The 26,651-nt window shown below is 35.3% G+C and overlaps 3 protein-coding genes across 4 annotated transcripts; 2 read left to right on the plus strand and 1 right to left on the minus strand.

Moving 5' to 3' along the window:
• Positions 1-12,306: 12,306 nt before the first annotated feature.
• On the plus strand, positions 12,307-12,756 carry LOC109133710 (uncharacterized mitochondrial protein AtMg00310-like). The gene has a single exon (XM_019247390.1). It carries the CDS (start codon positions 12,307-12,309, stop codon positions 12,754-12,756), a length of 450 nt encoding a protein of 149 aa, XP_019102935.1.
• Positions 12,757-12,979: 223 nt separating this feature from the next.
• On the plus strand, positions 12,980-13,831 carry LOC104883530 (uncharacterized). Its single transcript, XM_010668072.1, has one exon. The coding sequence runs from the start codon at positions 12,980-12,982 to the stop codon at positions 13,829-13,831; it is 852 nt and encodes a 283-aa protein (XP_010666374.1).
• A 412-nt stretch (positions 13,832-14,243) lies between these two features.
• Positions 14,244-24,752, minus strand: LOC104883527 (60S ribosomal protein L18a-like protein). Of its 2 annotated transcripts, none has more exons than XM_010668069.4 (4): positions 24,429-24,752; positions 16,638-16,713; positions 14,849-14,963; positions 14,244-14,630 (listed from the first exon to the last, which is right to left on the minus strand). In XM_010668069.4, exons 1-4 carry the CDS (start codon positions 24,667-24,669, stop codon positions 14,571-14,573), a joined length of 492 nt encoding a protein of 163 aa, XP_010666371.1. In that variant the 5' UTR covers positions 24,670-24,752; the 3' UTR covers positions 14,244-14,570. The 2 variants fall into 2 exon arrangements, with proteins under 2 accessions (XP_010666371.1, XP_048491051.1); XM_048635094.2 differs by lacking the exon at positions 24,429-24,752 and adding an exon at positions 19,426-23,145.
• Between the last annotated feature and the right edge of the window lie 1,899 nt (positions 24,753-26,651).

The raw sequence follows: 26,651 nt of genomic DNA on the forward strand, positions 1-26,651 counted from the left end.
TACTAAGGGTCTGTTCTCTTCGGCATAAAATATCTGAACTGAACTAAACTGAAATGAACTGAACTGAATTGAACTAAACTGAAATGAATAGTGATATGTGAGAGTAAAAGTATTGTCCAGCGCTGAACTAAATTGAACTGAATCGAATTGAACTGAACTAAATTGAACTAAACTGAACTGAAAATAAGTTGGAGAGAACAGGCCCTAATATTAGCCTAGTTCGTCCTGTCAAAAAAAAAATATTAGCCTAGTTCGAGCATATAAAGAGAGATCTATATCTCAAAGTCCAAGTTTACATCTTGCTTTATATGGAATCGAATACTTCATACCCTTGTCTCACACCCTATTGTTAAGATTATTATTGGCAATCGACATCCCTCTTTCATTTTTTGAACAACAGAATAGTCTATGTGGGAACTCAATACTTTTTTTGTAAAATCATCTACTCGGCAAATGCTCTGACCACTGGATAAAATTCCCTAAGGTAGTGTTTGGGAATGAGCATTTCATTTGAAATGTTTCATTTGAAATTTGTATTCTCAAATCATGGAATCTAAAATCAAATTCATTGTTTGGTAAATTTAAGAATTTCAAATTTAGGATTTCAAATCCATCTTCATTGTTTGACTTACCATAGAATTTACAGAGAGGAGATTGAATAGTTAGAAGCTAGAGATTTATTAATGGAGGAAAAGAAAGCTAAGAGATCCGTTAATGGGGGAGAGAAAGCTAGGGTTTATAATTGAGGAGAGAGAAAGTTAGGAATATGTTAAACACTTAAAGAGGAAAGTAGAAAATAGTTAGGGTTTGGAATTTACAAATGACACCCTTGCACATTGAATTTGAAAATTCTTAAAATTGGGCTATTGTTATAAAGGTTGGAATTGGGTTGGAATTGGGCCAATTCTAATTCCAAATTTCTGAATTTCCCAAACATGTCATTTGGCCCAATTTCACATTTAGAAATGAAATGCTCATTCCCAAACATAGCATAACGCTATTTGCCGCCGTATTTACTAAAAATCTCCCGTATTTTTCTCTTTAAATCCCCCATACCCCTCCCTTTTCACCCCACTCTTACTCACTCACCTCTCATCCAACCTCACTCACTCCAACTTTGTCACTCATTTCTCACTTGCACAACCACCACTACCATCGACAACCAACTTGAGCACCACCACCACCCGTGGATCACCTCCATCGATGGACCACCATCACCATCACCGGAGTTGCTACCACCAAGACAGCCAAACACCACTACTAGAGCACCACCTCACAGTGGCGGACCACCATCGTCACATTGTCCGGCGAAGAACCGTCAATGTCGCCAACATTATCGGAACGTAATGTGGTTAATCTTTAATTTTTTTTTCTGCCACCAACGCACAGTCTTGAAAACAAAAATATTTGGATGTTTTCAAACAAATCTCCATTTCCTCGGTAATCCAAAAACATTATCTTAATTCTCGCTCTACATCCCATTAGCGGCCTTAGTCCTACGACAAAGGTATTGTTTTCAAACAAATCTCTGTTTTCCTCGGTGGAAGGAACGATAAAAAATTTTGTTTCCTCCATGAAGGAAATGGAAAATCGTTCCGTTACATGTCTATTAGTACGCTTTTTTGAATTGCTCTGCTCCCCCACCTTAACGAGAGGAAAGACTTATTTGTTGTAAACCGCTTATCTAAAATATAATTAATAAAAAAAATTCTGATATTTGTTCTGAAAATATACTAATGTTGTGTAATTATAAGTTAAAATGAATATGTTTGCGTACTGTTGGCTCTAATTTTTTGTACTTAGTAGTTGTTAGCAAATAATCGACGTGCAAAAATTTAGTTACTGATTATTACATGTTAATAGTGATTATATGTTGTCTAAATAGTAAATATTTAAATGTTTTAGGTATATTGCCGGATTTTGGGGGTGATTACATAGATTATAATCACATGCTTTATAATTAAACGATTTGGGCTGAGAAAAAGGAAATTGAAATTGGGTTTGTGATGGTAATTCCGTCAAATCATAGACTCGAGTCTAGTGGTCGAGAGTATGTGTATATGAGATGTAACCGCGGTGAAGGCAGGGATCTTAGCATTAACAGAACGTGTAGCTACGAAAACAAAAACATTTAGATGTAGAGCGAGAATTAAGATAATGTTTTTGGATTACCCTGATCGAACGGGATGGGTGATCAAAGCAGATCCAGGTATAAGTGGCATGCATAATCATGAGTTCATTCATTACCATGAGGGCCACAGACCCATTAGCAGCCTTAGTCCTACGGCAAAGGTTTTCGCTCACGATATGATTAAGTAGCATGTTAGGCCTGCTAGTATCATGAAAGTCGTTAATGAGAAATTTTCCGATGATCATCCAAATATGAGACACTTGTCCAACCTCAAGGAAAAAGATAGAAGAGAAGCAATGGATGGTAGAGACGTGATGTTATAATTCCTACACCTTGCTTGAGAGCACAACTACCTTCATTGGATATGAGAAGACGAGGAGACAAATGTAATGACATAGGCATTCATGGTGCACCCTCGGTCGACAAATATCCTTTGTGTTGGGCTGCCAACATTCTACAAACGCTTAAATCAATGGGAAGTCAAGGTGTGAATACATAATGAACAGAAGATGGCTAATACAAGACGCATGTACACGCAGCTGCGACTGCGGATCGAAGTCCCAATTCTTCAAACTATCAACCACACTAGCACGATTATGGCACATCATCACTGTAAAAAAGTAAACGGATCATCGTAGATACGTGCGCTAATGTGAGCAAGATAACTAGGAATCAGACTACGTCAATAAGGCCCCCAGGCATAGACTCCCTAACTAACCAGAAAGTATCACTGGCAGCTCTGGCCCTGCTTGAAGTCCGACTACGTGCGGAACCTGACGATTCTGAAACAGACCTCCCTCCTCTACCCTTCCTCACAGTCACACGGGAAGTAGCTTCCTCTACACCACCACTCAAAGCATTTTCCAACTCCTCATCATCCTCACTATCCCAACCCGGACTATGAGGCGCATCCTATGGAATTGGTTCCGGCCTAACCCGCTCTTCTTCCCTCGCCCTACTACTCGATGCATTAATACCATGATATCGAGTGTGTCGTGGCCCATATCCCTCAAGGCCCACACTTTTGCCGCCTAAAGCCCTCGACTGAGCCTAATTATCAATTTTTTAAGTAGTCACTATAATCAATTTAAACTATTTTATTAAATATCTACGCACCTTCGTCATTGTTTTAATATATTAACATTAATATAACTAAATTGTCACATAACATGCTAATTTCACTAAATATTATAAAATATTAACATACTACATTTAGTGAACATAATTACAAATTATAACATGCTATCAACTTTTTTCTTGGAAAACATAATTATGTTACAAATTATTATAAAAATTACAACATACTAATTAACATGTTAATATCACTAAACATTCGAAAAAAAAACGTAATAAAAACATTCGAAAAAAAAACATATAACAAAAACATTCGAAATTGAAAGAAAAAACAATCATGGAAACGAATTTTTTTTGTTTCCTCCACAGAGGAAATAAACTGTTTTTTCGTTTCCTCATGGAACCAAAAGAGGAAACGAAGATATGTTTCGTTTCTTCCGCGGAGGAAACGAAAAAATAGCTCGTTTCCTCGGTGGAGGAAACGAAAAAAAAATTTGTTTCCTCGATGAACAAGGAAACAAAACGGCGGGTTAGTGGTTGTGGTGGGTTTTTCCGGCGAAAACGAAATAACAATTATCTGGGTTGATAATTCTCTATCGGCTTCTTTCACCTTCTTCCTTGGACCCATGCTCCTCGCTAGTAGTGTCCAGCCGGTCGTGGTGGTGGGATCCAGTGTTTATGGTTGAGGTGGTGTTTGTGGTGAAGCGGTGCTAGTTGTGATGGTGGTGGTGGAGGTGGTCCGGTGGTTGCGATGGTGGTGGTGGTGATGTTGTGGTTGCAGTGGAGGTTGGAGTGAGGTGAGAGAAGAGTGAGGTGAGAGTGAGAGTGAGAGGGAGAGGGAGAGTGAGTATATGTAAGGGTAATTTAGGAATGTAGTGAATTCAATACGGGCGATTTTTAGTAAAATACGGGAGATAAATCGTAGTGCCCATAGAATTTTGAATGTTTATATGCCAAGTGCTTCCTATATTATAGGAACTAATTGTTAGTGGCGTTAGTGGCGCTAATAATTGAGTTGATGAAGTACTTGAACACTATAAATAAAGGTAGTTTATTCAGTTTTAAGTATGACTAACCACAATCTAAAAAAGATCTAAGTATTTTTCTTAAGTTAGTCAAATGTGTTCAAAATTCTTAAAATTGTCTAAGTTCTCCTAAATATTATTAGAGTGCCAATTCTTATTGTGTTATAATTGGGTTATAAGGGAATTTGAGTGAATTCCTAAGTCTTATAGTTAAGGCTCTTTGTTGAGAGAGTATAAAGAGTAGGGGTGTTCGCGGTTTGGGATGTAACCCAACCCAAACCGCAAATATACGGTTTCACATTTTTCCAACCCAAACCGCACCACACTTTTGCCCAAACCAACCCAAATCGAACCACGTAAAACAGTTTGTTGCGGTTTAGTTTGTGGTTTAACCAATTTTTCCTCCCCGACATTAATATTGTAATCTAAGAGTAAAAAAAATTGTTAACAAGAGTCCAAATAGATATGAAGTTGACTTCATAATTAAACATAAATAATGATTTATCAAAAGTATTAAAGTTTTTTACCTCAAACTTCTTTTTTCAGTTTTGTAATTGTATGCCACCTTGTCAAGTGTATTTAATTTTATTTTTTTTAAAAAAAAACATATAAAATTGTGGTTTGCGGTGTCATTTTGGTTTACAAAAATTAAAACCCAACCCAAACCGCAAACCACGGTTTGCTTGAAATCATAACCCAAATTGCAATTTTAAAATTGCAAACCAACCCAAACCGCAAAAAAATGATTTGGGTTGCGGTTTGGTGCGGTCCAGACCGCACTCTGAACAACCCTAATAAAGAGGAACTGTTATCAAAGGGATAATAGTTCGGGAACTCAAGTTTGAGAGGAACTTGGAGTAGAGTTAAGTTGTAACAGAGGCGTTAAAATAAAAGAAGAGTGGGGTTTTTCCTTCTTGAGGAGTATCAAGAAGGTTACTCGGTTAAAATCACATGTGTTCTTATTGCTTTCTTAGTTTGTTTAATTTTATGATTCCGCAAAAAGTTTTCTTAGAAACTACAAACTACAATTCAAAACCCCCCCCCCCCTCTTGTAGCGTTTCTCTTAAGATTAACAAAAACCAATTGTGAGACCTTAACTAAAAGAAAAGGACAAGTTGGTACCTTTGTCCCATAAAAAATTCATGGGATACCACCATGAACTCCAACCCACCGTCTTCAATACTCTAAACGTGCGCTAATGTAGAGTTTATTGCTTATCCTATTTCACTTTAAGTAATTAATAGCCCAATTAATATTACGCTATTAACTAAATCAAACTTTACATATAACAATACCAAATAACTTCTTCTATCTTTAATCAATAAAGATGATCATAGAACACCAAGCCATTCCATTAAATTTCCTTTGACATATGTGGGATAAAATCAAAAATCAAACTAATGCCATAAAAACATGCGTTCATCCTTTACTCATTCAAGACCCCAGTCATGAAAGAGTAATATAATAAGACAATATGAAGTAATTAAACAATTAATTTCACAATCCTTAATTCCATATTAACTATTAATTGAATCAACATGATTCATAACTAATGAGTCCACTTTCGCACATGATTGTATCAATATTTAATACAAACATAATAATAGTACATATTTATTATTTCACCACATCATCCCAAAACATGTCAATTTCGTTGTAAATAATATATTGCCTAATGATTACAATAGTTCAACTAAATATAATAAGTTCATCTATATATGTATCTAAAATCCAAGACAAACAAATGTCATTCAGCCACATATCCTCTCCCCTCCCCCGCATAATCATATGAGAATTAAGCAATAAAAATATTTGTTTCAAGACTCGAACTCATGACCTCTCATTTGATACGCTAATGCACTAATCAACTACATTACAATAGTCATGTTGGTCTCTGTGGGAAAAAAATCATTTAAAGACAAGATATTATTTCTATTTTTGAAGACTTCAAATTCACGTTGGTATATAAAGCAAGCTAAGGCGTATTGCCCGGAACAAAAACTAGTTGTTGTCCTAAAAATTGATACTATGTCCAAAACTCTTAGAAATGTATGTATCTTGTATAACAATTCTAGATACCACTTTCGAGCAACTAGAACTCACCTAAGGAGTATTCTTCTCCTACAAATAATATACCCACATTAATTTATAGGAAAAATTGACATGAACAATCATAACTTTCACCGATCTTCTCAAAATAATCCAACTTTGAATTATTTTAGATTAATCCCAACTTTAGGGGGTACCTTCTCACAATAATCCAAACTATTAATTTTCTATATATATAGACCTTAAATAGATTAGTGTAGGCAAGAAAAGTTATAGTTTCACTTATTTTAAGAAGGTCCCTTCAAAAGTTAGGAGTATTCTGAAATAATCCAAAGTTGGGATTATTTTGAGAATACGGGTGAGTTGGGATTATTCGTGTTAATTTTTCCTAATATGTATTCGCCATAAATGTACAGCAGCTTGTTAATACATAAGAGGAAAAATCGATAGGAACAGTTGCAACTATGAGCGTTCTGCCATTTTCAGTCCTAATTTTTTATTATTCCTTAGTGGTCCCAACTTTGAAGTATTATTTACAGAAATGATCCCAGTTTACTGGTGATCGGTTGAACCAGTTGTATTTTAAAAAAAGTTCCTTTTACCGATTATCCCCTCTTCTTCCTCTTCTTTCTCTCTCTTGCATCCTTTCTCCCCTGCCCTGCCACTAGCGCACTAGCAATTTTGTCTCCTCCACAATCAACTTGACCATTAACATTACTAAACCACATAAAACCCGGAAAAACACAACCCATAAAAACCACATACAAACTAAAAAACACAAAATATAAAATTAAGGGCTCGTTCGTTATCATTTTTTATTTCTAGTTTTCAGTTTTTTTGAAAATATAAAATTAATTAGTTTCCAACTTTTAGTTGTCAGTTTTCAAAATTGACATGCTAAGTATAAGTATGACTAATTTTACGTTTATTATCCTTCTTATATCATATGACTTTTATATTCATAAAACCAAAAATTGAAAACTTACAGGGATATCGAACGGGCCCTGAACAACCCACTTTAGTTATATTCAAACCAAACTAATGTGATTTTTGTTGGCGATCGAGTTCCAATCTATTTGTGGTTTACGAATTTGTGGACAAATAACAATGAAAATAAAGATGGATAGAACACTCAGTCCTTATGCAAGCAAACAAGCTTCACATGTTTTCTTACCTCAAAACAACAACTGATTTTACTAATGAATTAATAAGCCTTATATAGGTGTGTAAAACAAAAGAAAACAAATAAACCGTAGTCATTACCAAGGATAGGAAACTAAGAACAAGATAACAAGGAAATAAACACACTTCAAATCCAAGCAGAACAAGCTCAACTTGGTGACTACTAACTAGACTCCTAATACTATTATAATTCTACTCCAGTAAGAATTCTAATCCAATTAGGATTTGGACTTCTAACTCAATTAGAATTACATCCAAACTAAAACATATAAAATCCTAATTGAACTAGGAGGTCTAATCCTACTAGGATTAGGATTTTAAGAGTCCTATTCCTACTAGAACTAGGAAAACGCACCAATCCTAATAGAACTAGGATTTGTAGGAAATGACCATTTCTTACATGGATCATACTCCCCCTCTTGAAAAGAACTTGTCCTCAAGTTCCAAGGTAACCATGAAACAATCCATATGCGAAACCCATGAACTAGAGTAACAAGGTTGCCGTGAACATCAACACTTCCTTCACGAGAATGTTGTTTAACCTTTGAGTTTTGCAAATGTGTAAAACCCCAATCTTGAAAGAAAGAATCTTCAAAAAGTGTACAAACATCTTTTATCCAATGCTCGGATGTAGCTTGTGCCGCATATTTAACGTCCAAGATTAGATGTTTGTTACTTGCACAATCCAAAGATTCAGTTTTTAATTCATCTTCAACCTCCACAACAAACTTTTAAATCTGAAATTACTTGTTGAACATCTTCAATATCTAACCTTTTTTTTTGTTAAGTATTGTTGTTGCATCAAATAATTAACCCTTGTAGTGGCTTCTTGTATACATACAAGAGCTTGGTTGACTCTCAATGGTAAATCAAATCCATCCATACGAACCAAACAACAACAACCAACTGCAATTTTTTTCAGTAAACTAACCCTGAAATTTCACTTAGAGTTTGAGATCTAAAACCTAAGTAAAACACCTCGAAATTCAATGAAATTTTATCACAACATAGACATAGGTGTCCTAAACACTAGACCAAAATTTCATCAAAAAATAACAAACCAATTGGTTGCAATTTTTGTTTTACTAACAGTATGTAATCTGTGCGGAAAACAGAAAAATGCGTCCAATATTTGCCTTTTTGTGGATTCGTTAGGAATCGGATTGGAATGAAATATTGAAACAAGGTAGGCATGTATGTTAGCTTTCCAACGAGCTAAAACAATCACAATTTGAAAATGCACGCTCCCTCACGCGCCGTCACAATGCACCCTGCTCTGATACCACTTGATGTGATTTTTTGTTCACGAGTTCCGAGCTTTTTGTGGTTTACGAATTTGTGGACGAATAAAATTGAAAATAAAGATGGATATGCTCTTAAATCTAGGTTTAAGAGGGTCTCTTGTGAGTGTCGGCTCCAAGATCACACAAATCTCGATTTGTGTATTTAGAGCACTCAGTTCTTATGCAAGCAAACAAGCTTCACACGTTTTCTTAACTCAAAACAACAACTGATTCTATTTATGAATTAAAAATCCTTATATATGTGTGTAAAATAAAAGTGAACAAAGAAACTCTAGTCATACTAAGGCTAGGAAACTAAGAACAACACAACAAGGAAATAAACACACTCCTAATTCAAGTAGAACAAGCTCAACTTGGTGACTACTAACTAGACTCCTAATAGTATTATAATTCTATACTCCAATTAGAATCCTAATCAAGTATGATTTGAACTTCTAACTCAACTAGAATTACAACCAAACTAAAACATTTAAACTCCTAATAGAACTAGGAGTTCTAATCCTACTATGATTAGGATTTTAAGAGTCATTCCTACTAGAACTAGGAAAGCACACCTATCCTAATAGAACTAGGATTTGTAGGAAATGACCATTTCTCATACGGATCACAAACAAGAAAAATGAAGAAAAAAAGGTGAGAAACTTACGGGTAAGCAGTAATCTTACAATGCCTAAGATTGAAAGGACATAGAGCAAAATGAACTACAGAAGAAGCTGAATTAATGTGGGGTATCGAGAGAAAGTGCTTTCAACCATGGCGAGGAATATGACCCAATTAATTTGGAGAAAGATTGCAACAAAATGGCAATTTGAGATGTGAGACTTTTTTCCCTCGAGATTTTCGTCAAAATTAGATTTTTTTACTTGATGATTCTCCATTTTTTTATAATAAGATTACTCTTTTTAATGATTTTTTCTATATATATATATGTTGATATTTGAGTGCACATCAAGTGCTTCTGCATCGTTGTTTTTTTGAGGAACAAGTGTTACAATAATGGCTTTTCTTTCTGGTAGCAGGGGAGGGTAGTGGTGTTCATTTCGGATTGGGAAAAGTGCGATTCGAATCCGATTCGAAAAATTTCAGATCAGATAGGATATCCAAAAACTAAAAAATTCAAATTTTCAGAGGAAAAGTTTATAAAATAAGTTTCGGATCGGATCATCAGATATTTCGAATCCGACCTTGAAAACGGATATTTACATTGGATATCTGAAAATGAAAATTTCCGACTCGTATCCGATCAGAAATTTCCAAAAATAAAAAAGTGGATCAAATATTCGAAAAATCGGATCGGATCGACCGAATCACGGATGGTAGGGGAAGGGATTTCGGGATGGGGGGGATTAGCTAGGGAGGGCTTGGTTAGGGAGGGGGCTTTACGGGTGGGAGAAGGGGTGACTGTTGATGATAGTTAATGGGTCTCCATGGCTGTGTGGAGGAGATTTCAACTTGATGTTGTGGTCAAATGAGAAACAGGGAGGAAGTATGAAGATGCGACAATTCTTAGGAGTGCTATTGATTACTGTCATCTTGAGGATATGCATTTTGTACGTAGGTCATCCGTTCACCTGGAAAAATAATCAAGGGGGAGAAAAAAATTTGTAAGAGAGACTAGATCATTTTTTCGTTAATCAAGGGTGGAAAGATGTGTTTAAGGGCTCTTTTGTGACCCATCTAGAGAAAAGGAGATCGGATCATCTGCCTTTGCTAATGAGCCTTCGAATGAGCTTGAATACCCCTCGAGAATGAAAGAAAAAACGCCTCTTTAGATTTGAAGAGATGTGGAAAAAAGAAGATGCTTGTGAGGAAGTCATAAGAGATGCCTGGTGTAAGGGTGAGAACGCCAAAAGAAACTTGATGAGAACTACCCTGAAACTGCGTGAATGGAGTAAAGGTAAATTTTGGGAGTTTACAAAAGAAATGTGTGGCTGTCAAGAACAGATGCGTACTCTGATGGAAGGGGCACAAACACCGGAAGCTATTGAACAAATGAGTGATTGATTCTCGTATGATGTGAAAGCCGAGAAGAGGTGTATTGGAGGCAAAGAAGTAGACAGGATTGACTTAAAGCATGGAGACCGAAATACAAAATTTTTTCATGCTAAAGCGAAACAACGTCAAACCCGGAATTCCATTACCAAAATTAAAGATGTAGGGGGGGTTGGAATATGTTGAGGAACCCGAAATTGCTGAGGTGCTCACCCAACATCTTGAGACTCTTTTTCGTGTAGATGGGGGTGTTGATATGGACCCTGTCCTCGAAACAATTCACGAGAAGGTGCCAACGAATTTGCATAACATGCTTGAGGCTGCGTATACCCGAGATGAAGTTCAGGAAGCTCTAAATCAGATACATCCCACCAAAGCTCCAGGGCCTGATGGTATGTGTGCTCTTTTTTATCAAAAATTCTGGAGTATACTTGGTTTGGATGTAGAGGAAAAAGTTTTAGATATCCTAAATAATTATGGGGATATTAAGTCTTTAAATCAGACTCATATTGCTTTAATTTCGAAAAAGAAAGTGTGTGAGTCTCCTGTTGATTTTAGATCTATTAGTCTTTGCAATGTTTTATATAAATTAGTGTCGAAAGTCCTAGCTAATAGATTAAAAAGAGTCCTTCCTGTTGTTATTCATGAGTCCCAAAGTGGCCTTGTACCGGGTAGATTGATAACTGATAACATCCTTGTGGCCTACGAGTGTTTTCATTATTTGAGAAAAAAGAAAAAAGGCAAAATGGGGTATATGGGGCTTAAGTTGGATATGAGTAAGGCGTATGATAGAGTAGAATGGTCTTCTTTGGAGCAAATGATGCTCAAATTGGGTTTTTTGGTGAAGTTTGTGAGTCTTTCTAGTGAATGTGTGAAAACAACATCTTTCTCTATCCTTGTGAATGGCCAACCAGCTCAAAGTTTCACCCCCTCTAGGGGCCTTAGACAGGGAGATCCCCTCTCTCCGTTTCTATTTATCATATGTGCGGAAGGACTCTCCTCCCTTCTGTGTAACGCGGAGGCTAAGAAAGAAATTCATGGTTTGAAGATAGGGAAGAAGGTCAATGTGATTTCTCACCTTTTCTTTGCAGATGATAGTTTGCTATTCACTCGACCAAATGAGGAAGAAGCTGATAAGGTATTAGATAATCTTGGCACCTATGAGGCAGCGTCAGGCCAAAAATTGAATATGGAAAAATCGCAAGTTTCTTTCAGCCGAAACATTGAGCAATAGAAGCAAGACATTCTTCAGATGAAGGTAACTTTTAAGGCTGTGGAAGAACATGAAAAATATATGGGCTTACCAACTTATATTGGTAACTTAAAGAAGCGAGTTTTTCAATGTATTCAAGAAAGGGTACTGAAAAAGCTAAAGGGGTGGGAAGAAGGTTTCTTGTTACAAGCAGGGAGAGAAGTGTTAATTAAAGCAGTTGCACAAGCCATTCCAACCTGTGCAATGCAATGTTTTAATATTCTGGTGAGTATTCTAAAAGAGATGGAAAAAGTGTGCAGAAATTTCTTCTAGGGGCAAAAAAAGGAGGAAAAGAAAATGGCATGGGTGGCTTGGGAGAAGGTGTATGGCTCGAAACTAGAAGGGGGGATGGGCATGCGCAATCTTGTGGTGTTTAGCAAGGCAATGTTAGCAAAACAAGCGTGTCGAGTTTTTAAATACCCTGATTCGCTAATGGCTAAGGTCTTGAAGAATAAATATTTTCCTAACACAACCTTCATGAAGATGAAGGTGAGCCCGATGGCTAGCTTCCCTTGGAAATCTATATTGTCTGCTCGTGATTTGCTCGACAAAGGAATTCGAAAAGTGGTGGGAAATGGGGCCAATATTGATATATGGGACGATACCTGGATCCCTACGTTGCCTAGATTCCACATCATGTCGCGAGTAAGGAGAAGTGAAAGCGCCAAAGACAGTGAAGGAGTTGATAGCCAATGGAGCTTCGAACAAAGAGGAGTTATCCAGGTGATTTTCGAGATGGGAAGTTGATGAAATCCTTCGAATCCCGCTCCCGCTACAGCAATGTGAAGATAGATGGTACTGGGCTCATACAAAAAATGGAGAATTCTCGGTTCAAAGTGTTTATTATGTGGAGCTCGCACAACTCAAAAATGAACGAGCCACCTCTTCTAAGGATTTAAGAAAGCAGGCATGGAGGAAACTGTGGCACGCATAAGTCCCAAACAAAGTGCGACATTTTGGGCGGAAAGCAATGCATCAAGGGCTTCCCATGCGTGACAATCTCTCTCGAAGGGGCTGTGATGTGGATAGGATATTCCCTATGTGTGGGAATGGCGTTGAGACGATCCTTCATGCGTTGTTCTTGTGTCCCATTGCACAACTTGTATGGAAAGTTTCTCCACTGAGGCTCGAGGTTTTTGTGGGTTTGGGTGAGTCTTTCATGGATTGGGTTAAGTTTTTCGCTCTCAAGTTTACGGATGATTTGTGGTGGGCTTTGTTTTGGAGTCTCCTTTGGGGCATCTGGCTGAATAAAAATGCATGGGTATTTGAAAATCGTAATCTTGAAGCTGTGAACGTGGTGGAAAGGGCCATAAGTAAGATGGGTGAATTCAATGCTGCGAATGAAAATGTGAAGTTGGACACGCTCGTGATTAGAGGTGGTGAAAAAAGATGGCAAGCCCCTAGAGATGGATGGTTCCAGGTCAACTCGGATGCGGCTGTTTTTGAGGAGGGCAAGATAGGATGTGGTTGGGTTATGAGAGATAGTGTGGGAGATGTTATGGTGGCCACAATGTGTTTGATGGATGGTGGGATGGCAGTGGATGAAGCAGAGGCTGTGGCTCTCCGTCATGCAGTGAAAATAGCCATCGAAGCGGGCCTCCTGGATTTTGTGGCTGGAAGTGATAATTTGAAACTTATAGACCATCTTAAAAAAGGTTTGAAGGAAAATACTAGTTTTGGTAATATTGTAGCAGATATTTTAGATGTTGTTTATGTTTGTCGTAGGGTTGTTTTTAATCATGTGTGTATGGATGGCAATAGAGTTGCTCATAAACTCGCTCACCTTAGCAGGGAGTACAATGATATAAAGAGTTTGGATTGAAGAAGTTCCCCAAAAAGTCTCGGGAGATGTACTTTCTAATTTGAGAAATATGATTGTTTAAGTGCTTTTGCCCGTCAAAAACAAAAATAAAAAGAGTAAGATAGGTTATAGAGAGAGGGATTTTTTTTTTGACAGGAGAGAGAGGAAATTAGAAATAGAGTATTGAATTTGTTGGCTTGGATCATGGAACCAATTTTTTTTATCTTTTTTTGTAAAAACTTCTAGCTCATTTTTATAAAAAAAACTCTTACGATGTCGTATTAGTTAGCTTCCCGAGCTCTTCAACTTCAATCAACTCGACAAACTCAAGCTAACAACTTCAATCATTAACAATTAATAAACAACCATTAACCAATCATGTAACCGTTAACAAACCAGTAGAACAGGTAATCACATGAAAAACACATGTATCTGTATCAACAAGGAATAAACTTTTCCACTCAACAAGACAAACCAACGTTCTCCCAACATAAACGAGGAAATTCAAAACTGTACAAACTTTTTTCCCCCCTTTTTTAGCCACTCGCAGGCACTCCCAATGCCATTATGCCAACGTACCAAACGTTTCAAATTTCATATGAACAATTATACCATCAAGAAAATAACGACATGAATTATATACGATATTAAAAACAATATTACATAGCCTCTGAGTTCACAAGAGATAAAGAGGGCGTCTGTTGTTCGGCTCCATGCAAGTAGGCAGGATGTACATCTTCATTTCTTTGTATTCCAGAATTCACCAGAAATCATTATCACTCGTTAGACCAAATAGAATAGCAAGCATTGCCAGAATAGTCTGCATTCGAAGAAAGAAAACACATTAACAATCATCACCAAGTACTTTCTTTCACTTTATCCATCTTTCCTTTTCTTAGGTGGTTTTTTTTTTTTTTTTTGAGTTAATAAAGGAAAAAAATAATAATCACTATAAACAAGTATCCCTGACAATTAATTATGGTACAACTTATAAAACAAATATTCTTGAGAAGTGAACGGGAAAATTTGAGAACTTACAGCTACCATGCATGCAACATATCCTGCTTTCTCTCTGTAATCTAATCTGCCACAAACTAGAATTAAGGCTCCAACATACCAAGGTATGCCCGCCAAGAAGAAACCAGCAATAAACCTTGAAATATAAAGGGAAGGTATTAGAGAGAGAAAATAATCCAAAGATAGTAGAACTGGAATTTAAGATTGCCCCACAATGTGGGCATAACTTCAAGAAATGCATCATGAAAAGAGACGTTTTAGTTTTGCAAAATTAAACTATTGTGATAGCAGGAATTAAAGTCAGCATGACTAAATACAAAAAATGTTGTCTCTAATGTTTATATACATGGTCCAGTAATTCCACCCTCCCCCAGCAAATTGTCAGTTTATTAAGTGACAAACAACCATTCCTTAACGTGGATAAAAGGTCTCGAGAGCAGAGAAATAGACTAGGGCTTGTTCATACATATCTTTATGGATTGTTTAAGATTGTTCTCTAGATGGAAACAAGTAATCTATTATCTTGTTAATGATCTAGAAAGATTTGCAGTCATGAAAATGGCTAAACGTACACTGGAGGACGAAAATCATGCCAAGGAAGTTACGGGAAGAGGCTGTATATATAGCACGTATATTTTAAATAGGTAGCTTGCACTTGCAAAGGCTATACGAGGAAAGCCTCCAAATGAAACATAGAGCAGGAGAAAACAAATAGCCAAACACTAAAAGTTTTTGCTTTAGCTTGTTATGCGACATTCCAGCACAAAGAAGCAAGCCAAATGCAAAAGCTGAACTCTTCCTAGGCTATTATTCCAGTTCTACATGCTTCAAGATCTACAATTTGAGCATGGAGAAGATCACTGTAAGCAGAGATCTGGAGATCAATACAAGTGTGTTGTGGCATTAGAAAGGGTAGAGAGGACCCAAGTTCATCTCAGCCTTATCATTGTGTGAACATCAATAATTCGATCCTGGCAACTTGCTATCATCCTCTGTGCAATCTACATCGCCAACTTTTATATCCTAAAGTTGTCCCCTTGAATAAAGACCTATCGTGGAGATATATAAGGAGCGTTCTATCATTCAATTAAATGTACAAATGTACAGCGTCATGTTTCAACTGTATAGCCATAGAAAATTAGAAATAGATGATCAAGAAGAACAAGACATGGGAGCTGGTTGATAGGCATGAGCCCAATGACCGAACAATAATTATTGCATAATGGATCTATAAATTCACGTTGAACGCAGAATTCCCTTGCAGAAAAAATAAAATAAAAAGGTCAATTAGTCATCAAAGGCTACTCCCAACAACCTGGAATAGCTTAACCTTCACTTAAGTAGCTAGACATGATCACATGACCATAATATCAGATTAACAGTAAAATAAAAGATGCCAATGAGTACCACCAGTGCAATTTTGATCCACATTAAATCAAATTCTTATCATGTTTGGGATTGCTAATGACAAAATTTTTGGATCAGAGGAAGTAACACATAGATTAGGTCTCACAACATTAGGCCTTTACATTGCTGTAGACTAGATACCATCCTATAAAGAAAAAATGAGACAGCAACTTTGATCAGCATCCAGTAGCAAAAAGTCACAAAGCACCACAAAATGCATACACTTGTCAGGTATTATAATGCTTAATGTAATACTAAATTAGGCAACACTGCAACCCTCGATCCAATAGCATAGCTAGATCCTTAGTCAACGAGTTAAATTATTGAACCAATAGGCTTTCAAAACAACACGCTAGCTACAATTACAAATAAAAGCAGCCCAAAAGTAAGAGAGTCAACTTACAAGACCCAGCCAATCCCTATTCCACAGCAAAGAGTACTTGGCTCCCTCAAAGGTCTCCCTTCGGCGATAGCATAACCTTACAATGAAAAGACATTGGTAAATAAGTGAACAATCCAAATAAGGGTGCGTTCTGTTCAACTTAAAAAATTAAGTTTCAGGTCCAATAAATTCAGATAAGTTCAGATAAGTTGCAATAAGGTCTAATAAGGGCAATAAGTTTCAATAAGGTCTAATAAGGTCCAATAACTTCCAATCAGGTGCAATAAATTCCAATCAGGTGCAATAAGTTCCAATCAGGTTTAATAAGGTCTAATAAATTCCAATCAGGTCTAATAAGGTCCAATAAGGTCCAAATAGTCAATGTTTAATAAACATTTGTATTATTGTCCATTATTTTGTTATTCATAATTTCATATCACTATTAGCGGATTATGTTATTATTAGAATTTTAATTAAAGTACCACAATGATTATATAGTATTATACTTGTATTAGTGTCTATTATTTTATTATTTATTTGTATTATGCCTATTATTTTATTATTTATTTATATTATTTATTTATATTATTTCTATTATTTTATTATTCATATTACTATTAGCTGATTATGTTATTATTAGAATTTTTTATTAAAGTACCACAATGTATATTATTATACTTGTATTATTGTTTATTATTTGATTATTCATATTGCTATGAAATAATATTATAATCATGGTCAAATAATTAAGGTTAACAATAATAATAATGATTATAATTACAATATTTTGCAATAATAATTATAATTACATTATTTTGTTATTTATTTGTATTATGTCTATTATTTTATTATTTATTTGTATTATGTCTATTATTTTATTATTTATTTGTATTATGTCTATTATTTTATTATTTATTTGTATTATGTCTATTATTTTATTATTCATATTAAATTTTTTGCTTTTCTACTAGTGTTTTATAAAATCAAAACAAGACTATTAGATATATTAGTGGTGAAAGTTATATATAGGCAAATATATAAATAGTAAATTTTTTTGTTAAATTAATTATCATGAGAGATAATTAATAATCATTATTTTTTAAAGGACGAATTATAATAATTATTACTCCATAAAAAAATTTGAGGGTAGTATTTACGTTAGTGGTAATATTTATGTTATTAATGATCAATTTTTTTGTCTAATAAGGTCAAATAAGTTTCAATCAGGTCCAATAAGGTCTAATAAGTTTCAATCAGGTCCAATAAGGTCTAATAAGTTTCAATCAGGGCCAATAAGGTCTAATAAGTTTCAATAAGGTCAATAAGGTCCAATAAGGTCCAATAAGTTCCAATCAGGTTCAATCAGGTCCAATAAGTTGAATCAGGTCCAATCAGGTTTAATAAGTTCCAATAAGTTCAGTTCAGGTTCAATAAGTTCAGTTCAGATAATGTCCAATAAGTTCAGGGCCAATAAGTTGAATAGAACGCACCCTAAAACTATGAAATCCAATCCGAAAAATAAATGCACAAAAACAGTCCCATAAACAGCTTCAAAAGACAATCTCTGAGGGTGTTGATTGCTTGAGCATATTGTGATCATCATGGTCCGCCAAAGGACCAACTTAAACGAGAGAAGAGCATTATTAACCATATCAAGGTTCAAATACCCAATTCTGAAGATTTTGCTGGCAACTTAAAGTTGTTGTACTGTGCCAAACTCCCAACTCCCATATGTCCAGCATCAATTTCGTTAATGATCTATAACTTGCTATTTTGATTCTTTAACACTCAAAAGTTAAACCTCTATTTTTCAAAAGTTCTTTCTAAATAAAAAGCCAATTACCAAAGAAAGTATGAGCCAGGACACTAATATTTAGACCATCACCTTAAGTGTCATATGTAATTTTTGAAAGATAAAGAAATTCTTCATTAATGTGAGAAAAAAGAAAGCAAGAAGAGAGCAAGGAGTCCTCTTAAAACACTAATTGGAAAAAGACATAGTATGTAGCATAGAAAAGCATCATTGAGAAGTAAGAAACACAATTCTCTCAAACGAAGACTTCCAACTCGAAAACCTGTCTCAAAAATAGTCATTTCTTTCTATCCACGATACTCGAGATCACATACTAGCCCATAGAATAGTGGTTCCTCCTCCTCCCATACATATTACTATTGACATGGATTGTAAGATCTTCTTAGATCAACCCAACAACTTCCATAGTAGCAACATTAAAACTCTAAATTTGCAAAAACATATGATTGTTATAATAGCATGTGTTGAAATACCAATGATTATTAAAAATAGTCATTACTAATCATTATATGGAAGTTCCAGTGAAAGTTATACAATCGGGATCTTTTTCGAAACAAAAATAAGTGCAAAATGCTAAAAAATCGGAATGAAAAGTGTCCTTAGTCTAACGGATAGGATGGTATAGGTTCAATTCCTATTGGACGCAATTAATTTCCATAATTTTTTTGATTTCCTCCGTCTATTACCACTTGCAATGTTTCCTCTTTTTGGCAATATATTGTCTCTTTCTCTCTCCTATCATATGGAGTTCTTTTTTTTTTTTTTTTTTTATCTCTGTAACTCTCTTCCCTCTTAAATTTTTGTGCACATTTCAACATTGCGAGAATTAAAAAATGAAGGAAGTATCAAAGGAAAAAGGAATGTTGTAATTATCGTAAGATTTTTGGGGGAGAGATGAGATATGATTGGAGATAAAATCTGGGTGAAAAATTATTTTGCAGTGTGCATCTCCATTTCTGTCTGCACAAGTAATATATACAGGTACACCTAACTTACAATTTACAGATTCCTCGATTATGATGGTGAGCTGTGAAGCTCGGACTCGGCCAGCCACCCTGCTGTATCGGTTTCGACACGACATGACACCGGTGCCGACACGGAATCCAAACTGGACGCGGGGAGGAGAAAGTGGACGTGGCATCGATTACCTGTAAACCCTAGATCTGAAAATTGACCTAGAAATACACGATTTTATTTCTTGAGATATTGGGGCTTTTACTCGGGAGGGTGAGTCGTTTACAATGGTCTAACTTTCGTCATCTTACCGGCCACTTCGCCGGCGACGGTAGAGGAGAGAGATATGGAGGTTACTGGGTGCTGTTGTTCTAGAAACCCAGATGGTAAAGATCTCTTCTTTGTTTTATCTAATAATTTAATGTGAGGTGGGAAACCAGAAGGGGGGAGTTGAAAAAATCACGTGAACCAAAAAGTGAAAAAGTAAAGCAATAAAACAGCCTATTAAATTCAAGAAGTAGTACAGCAGACAGCTGTACTACATTACATTTACACCTTTTTGTTTTTTTAGGAAACATTACATTTACTGATTTACACCTCTTTCTCTTCTCTCTCTCAAAAAATAGTAAACCTTTAGCTTCTTTTTCTCTTTTACTTTTTTTTTTTTTTTACAATTATACTAGAGCTTTTGAAGTTAAATCTAGAAAATAAGATTTCCTAATACTTAACTGCCGTGTCCCCGAGTCCATATCCACAATTTGGACTCTTCAAAAACGAGTCCACGAATCCTTAAAATTAGAATTTGAAGTGTCCGACACTTGGACCCGTACCCGAGTCCGACCCCCGTACCCGAGTCCGAGCATCCTAGATGGTGAGACTCAATAATATCTGATAAGAAAATCTTCCTCATCCTGATCACTATCATGAAGGCCATAAAGACAGGTTCAATCATTAAGACATGTGAAAAATCATGCAACTATTCTAGAATTCTAGCACTATCATCTTCTACACTCACATAAAACCCAAGAACCATCATTAAATGAAGCATACAAGGGGTATAATCCAATAACTACTTTACCACAATGCCTCTAAGAGACCACGGCCAGATCACCGTTAGGTAAGAATCTGTAATGAAGAATAAACATGGGTACTACCGTCAGATTTTGATGTAACAAGATAGACATATGGATCCTAGAAGGAACTATACGAGATCTAAATGGATGGTGCTTTTGGAGCCAGACTTAAGGACGTATTCAGTCAACAGTCATCGATCCACCACCAATTGACCTTATCTCCAATAGGTTTTTCAAGAGATAGGAGATGGGAGAACTTAACTACACTTTCAGAGGACAAATTTCTTGTACATCCATACATTTGTTTCCATTAGAACTTTTAAGTTCTTTAAGAAAGAAGCTGGCAGAAGTGCAAATTATTGTCTCTTGAAAAAAACAAAATAGTATTATAAACCTCATTTATAGCAGCTATCCAAACTTCCATATATTGCGGACAGCAAAAAAGCTCGCCATTGTCACGTTAGAATCATCCAATTACACAAAAAGCTACAACCTCAAGATAAAAGAACTCCAAGCATAAGAGTGCGTTCTCTTCACATTATTTTTCTTTAACTTATGTGATCTGAACTTATTGAAATTTAAGTACACTTATTAAAATTTACTAAAGCTTATTTTATAAGGTGTTAGAACTGAGTCGAACTTATCTACACTTATTGATATTATTAGAGCTTATTGGAATTTACTAGATCCTGTTTGAAATGGAACTTATCGAAAACTAGCTGGAAAATATCAAGATAAATCTGAATTTATTAGGCCTGTTTTTTAAAAGGTGAAAAGAACGCATCCATAGAAGTCCTAAAAGAACATTTCACAACCTAAGTAATAGCACACACACCCTTAGGAGGACACAACCATGGAAATTGGGCATCTGGGGGTTAAGGATAAAGATAGAACCCAATAAGATGTTCCGTTCTTTTATGCTTTAGCACTTAAAGAAAAAAAAAAGAGTACATCAAAACTAGCGAAGCACAGTACCACAGTCCACAAGTTCTGAGATTCAACGGTGCAGCGAACTCCTGTTGTTCAGGCCATTGCGAAATGAGGCTTGTGTACATGTAAGGAGCGGAAACAGACTTCTAAGAGAGAGAATGGACACTCTTTCCTACTGGAGACAAGAGTGCGAGCCTGGTGTCAATGGGGGCTCAGGAGTACTAAGTGGGCAGGCACAAATGGGGCTAAGTCGGCAAAGGAAAACTTTGATATTTTGAAAGCTTTCAAATAAGAGGCGACATAATTTTAAGGTTCATTGCGTGCAAAACATCAAGCAGTAAAGCAAAGACAATGATTTGATTGAGGTTCTAGTTCCATTAATCATCACTGGCAAAAGAGGCTTTAATGAAAAATAAGTAGTATTTCTTCAGTGTTTCACTAGAACAAAAGAAACTTCAAGGGTGTGTGGGCTTGCTATTTATTAGTTTTCAACATCATATTGTAGTTGCTCATTGTATGGAAGAAGTCATTCATTGCAGTTTTCTCCCTTCATCTCCTAATAAGTATGAACTTCAACATCATATTTACATCAAGTGATCAACAAAACTCTAAAAACACAAGGACCCCCTTCATAAAATCATATTCGTCAATCTTCATATACATAGTCACTATAAAGTTTGAAGGAAAAAAATAAAACAAAAAATGATCTCCTAAGTCAACTCCATTTAACTACTTCCTGACCAATACAGCTAGTCAACCATCTGGTAGCTAAATCTCTTGCATATTACGGATTCTATCCAATCATACCTTCATGATGAAACCCCAAGTGTAATATCTACAGGGAGATATTCTTCTTCCGCTCACGTGATTAAAATATAAAAACTACATAACTCCAAGTACATGGCTTCTTCAGTCTCTAAACCCCATACTTAAAAAACACCAAACCAAACAAAGAAAGTAAATAGAAAAATGGCAAGGGCAAGTGGAGAAAGGATCATCAGTGGAGAGACTGCACAACCCAGAAAGCTTTCCTTGTCACCATAAAGGCTATAGCTTAGAATATATAGGCTGAAAGAAAGTGATCAGCTATCTAATAAGAGTAGAAATGGTGGAGCCACGGAGGAGAAGCTGACATGTCTGATGGGGGCCTCTATCTAGGAGAACTTTCTTAGCTCAGAACAGAGTACAATAGTCTTTACTCTCTAGACAGAAATCTCTATGCCCTTAAAGCGAATATGACATATTCAGCAAAGACCAGGAGACAGTCACATATTGAGAACATTTTACAATGTCAAATTATGTTCCACTAACTATTAGTCACTCGCAAGTATCTCTATTATATAAAGGAAGAGGGGAGGACTCGTATCTACCCTTAATTAGAAATATACCTTCAAATATAAAAAAACGATCAAACTCATCTTTACCAATTTAAAAAACAATCAAACAAGGCCAAATTACACTGTGATTCTACCGAATTTCAAGGCAGTTTCTCAACTCATTAACTTCCTTTCTTTTAGTTAACAAGAAGGATTTGGATAGATGTAATTACGCAATTTAACTTTCTATTGTGCATATAAGACTAGTTCACTGCATATGGTAACAACAAACTTCCCAGGATATATGACGTCAATTAAAGTGTGGTAAACACAAATTCTTCTCAAGTTTACTAACCACAAACTGATCTAAGCTCCCCAAGTGCCAATATCAATGCAGAAAAATCATATAACAAGAAGATAAAGGGTATAGAATTCCGAGGTAAAGAAATGGAGGCACCTAGTTTTGGTGCATGTTTAGTTCAACTCGTAGAAGAAATAATTGTTACCTTTATTGTGTGTTTGGTTCCACTGTCAAGAGTAATGTAATGTGTTAGCATAAGGTTGAGCACAAAAATATGGAAACTAGAAAATGTAATTTCCAATTTTTTGTAGATCTGAGGTATTGTTTTCACTTTCTTTGATGGTTTAGTTGGAAATTGAATGTGTGAATTTCAATTGTTAAAATCTTAATTGCTAGTTAATACATTATTAGTGAATCAATTGTTAGTTTATTGCAGATGTAGGAATGTTTATGTTAGTGAATGGAGCATTAGTGAATGAATTATTAGTGAATTGTTAGTTTATTGACAATGTGGGAATGATATGTTAGTAAATTGTTAGTTAATGAATTATTAGTGAATGGATTGTTAGTTTATTCAATTTATGGGAATGATATGTTAGTTAACGAATTGATAGTGAATAGATTGCTAGTTTATTGTATTAGGGGGAATGAATTTTGTGATTGTTTTTTTTTTTAAATGTATGAGTAATTGAAGATGAATTATGTGATGATTTTTACTTTGAGATTGAATTGGTGATTGATTTTGTTGTTTCGCGATCTTGATTGTTTTTGTTGAAATTATTATTTGATTGGAAAATTCACAAGAGAGAGCTCAACTATTACCCATTTTCTTTTATATGTCCCAACCATAGATTATTCCCTACAGGTCCCAAGTTTACTTTCTTGTGATTTTCATACGTCCTGATTACTTAGTTAGAAGGTAAGATTTTTAAATGTTTACCGTCTTTGAATACTTTCAGGGAGTGACAAAAACCTATAAAATGGGGCCAACATTTTAAAATCATACCTTTTAAACCATTTATAAGTAATTCGGGATTTATAAAAATCACAAGATGGTAAACTTAGGACCAATTAATAGTTGGGACCTATAAAAGAAAATGGGTAATAGTTGGACCCGCACTTGTGAATTTCTCCTATTTGATTTGATTGTTGAGTATGTGAATTTGAAATATTTTGTTTATGAAGAATGATATGATATGCTTGCTGAATTATGAATGTTTTAAATCGTATTGTATGATGTGAAGAATTAAAATATAGTGAATGTTTTCATTACTGTTGATTTGCGATGATGAATTGGGTGATGATTATTCGTATTGTAAAATTACCCTACCCTTCTTTGAAAATCCTGGATCCGCCCCGGATGTTGTTCACATATTATCTATCTAAAATAGTGAAAGGATAGGAAAATGGAGGAAAAGAAAATACCAGGAACGGTGTGATAACCATGAGCATAGTAATTAGAAGCGACGGTAGCGCCAGGTGGAGGAGCAGGTTGAGGGAAACCGACAACTGGTTGAGTCGGTGGCCGGGTGTAATATGCAACACCTTGAAAAGTACCGTATTCATATGGTTGTTGTTGTTGTTGTTGACCAAACGAGGCCGTAGGATACGGAGGGGCGCTGGCACCGGAAGTGCTGGTCGTTCCGTTTCTTTCTTTCTCAGTCATTTTTTTCAGGATTCGTTGCCGCAAAAAAAGACCTTTTCGTTTTTATTTTTGTGGGTTTTATTTGTTGATGTGGTTTTGATGATGATGATTGATGATGATGAGTTGTTTTGAGTTTGACACGGTTTTTAGCGTGGCGTTACCAGGGTCTAACGGTCTGTTTAGCTATAAGCCTACTAGCCTTCATATGCACGCGATGCGTGTGTTCATTTCAAAATTTGTTATTCTATTAGATACTCCATTCGTACTTTATTTATGATTAAACTTAAATGTGAAAAATTCAACACTTAGATGAATTTAGATACTTCTTCTGTTTTTTATTAGATGTTACACTTTTCAAATCACGGACTCCTAAGTAATTTTTGGAGAGGAGAGAGATAGAGAGAATGAAAAACAAAAGGGTCCCATGTGAACATGTGATAGGAGAGAGATAGAGAGAAGTTATTACCCAAAATAAAAGTGTAACATCTAATTTAAAACTTCCTAAAATGGAAAGTGTAACATCTAAAAAAAAATGGACGAAGTATATTAATTCGCTAATGTAAAAAAATAAAAAGATTGTGAGTGATTGTTAACATTAATTTTTTGTGAATGAATATTGAACAGAAAGAACAAAAATAATGAGTTGGTTTAACTGAATTAAAGAGTATCAAAGGTAGTGAATGTTCAGACTTTTTATGTGCACGTTATGTATGCATCTTTTTTTATAAGGTATAAATATTTTGTCCATTTGATTTTTGATTGAAGTATTTGATGCATATACCATTTTAAAGTTGTTTTAAATGGCAAGTTGAAATGAAAATTTTTAAATGATTTGCTTTTGTAATTTTTTTCATTCCATTAATTAGATCATTAAGGGTATTTTAGTCACTTCAAAAGAGGACACCACACCTCCTCCCTTGGCTTATATAATAGAGATAAGCTTTTAGCTGTGAGCTTATGAGCTGCAGCTTTTTGGTGCCTAACTAATTTTCTAAATTATATGTGTTCGATCCTCTAAAAAAAAAAATATTATATGTGTTCAGTAATTAATAACGTATGTCAATAATATGTAAAAATGATATTTTGTAACAAAAGATACTCAGAAAGTAATAGTCTTAATTATTGTCAAAAGTTACTCAAAAGCTAAAAGTTACCTGAAAATTGCCTTCAAAAGTTGCTTTAGTGAATACCATAATAACTTCCCTCAAAAAAAAAAGAATACCATAATAACTTTTCAAAGCTAAAAACTACTCCATTCAATTCCAAAAGTTCTTCCTACTTTGACCAATTTTCCATGCGAAAAGATTTCAAATAGAAACAATAAAAGAAAACAGATGAAGTACTTAAAAGCTACCTCAAAAGCTGAATTGAATATATTCTTAGCCAATTAGCCGTGTAACTCACTGATGGTATTCATGAACCATAGCAGTGGAGAGAACGAGACTAGGCTAACATGAACCCGTCGTAGATTTGGCACTAGATGTGCTTGGTCTGGGCTGAATTCTTTCATGTTTAGGCATGTGTGGTGACTTGTGGTCGATTTAATTTCTTAGGTGCTAAGGGAGTAATATGGAGATTTTAAGTTTTTTAACTAATCAAGAACACAATATATGTAACAATCGGTATTTTTTTTGAGTGGAGAATTATTTGTACTTTGCAGTGGGCTTAGGCGATACAACATAGAAACCAATAAATGTGTTGAGTTTGGATTGACATGAGCATTGGGCCACAACCTAGAATGGCCCAATGCCATCTTGCTTGCGGTTAGGATATTCTTTATTTTTTATATAAAGGATGTCATAAGCATGAGTGCATGCAATATTTGATTTTAGGTCATTGTTAAGAGTACTCCCTCATATGAATTTACCAAATTAAACTAGTTGCTACTGCATCGTGTTAAGGTTATAGTGTATTTTGAGAAACTATCTTTGCATTTGTCAAAAGTTTGATGCGTTTACAATAATAGTGAATCACTAACGCAACTTTAAGATTAAAAAATTAGC

The sequence above is a fragment of the Beta vulgaris genome, chromosome 8, assembly GCF_026745355.1.
Source record: "Beta vulgaris subsp. vulgaris cultivar EL10 chromosome 8, EL10.2, whole genome shotgun sequence".
Taxonomy (NCBI): domain Eukaryota; kingdom Viridiplantae; phylum Streptophyta; class Magnoliopsida; order Caryophyllales; family Amaranthaceae; genus Beta; species Beta vulgaris.

Excerpts from the sequence above, each read along its gene's own strand:
- LOC109133710 (XM_019247390.1), top strand. The coding sequence starts at position 12,307 with ATGGCATGGGTGGCTTGGGAGAAGGTGTATGGCTCGAAACTAGAAGGG.
- LOC104883530 (XM_010668072.1), top strand. The coding sequence starts at position 12,980 with ATGCATCAAGGGCTTCCCATGCGTGACAATCTCTCTCGAAGGGGCTGT.
- LOC104883527 (XM_010668069.4), bottom strand. The coding sequence starts at position 24,669 with ATGACTGAGAAAGAAAGAAACGGAACGACCAGCACTTCCGGTGCCAGC. Across the intron at positions 14,964-16,637 it reads ATAGGGATTGGCTGGGTCTT|GTTTATTGCTGGTTTCTTCT; the intron begins GTAAGTTGACTC and ends TTATATTTCAAG. Across the intron at positions 14,631-14,848 it reads ATGTTGCATGCATGGTAGCT|ACTATTCTGGCAATGCTTGC; the intron begins GTAAGTTCTCAA and ends CTTCGAATGCAG.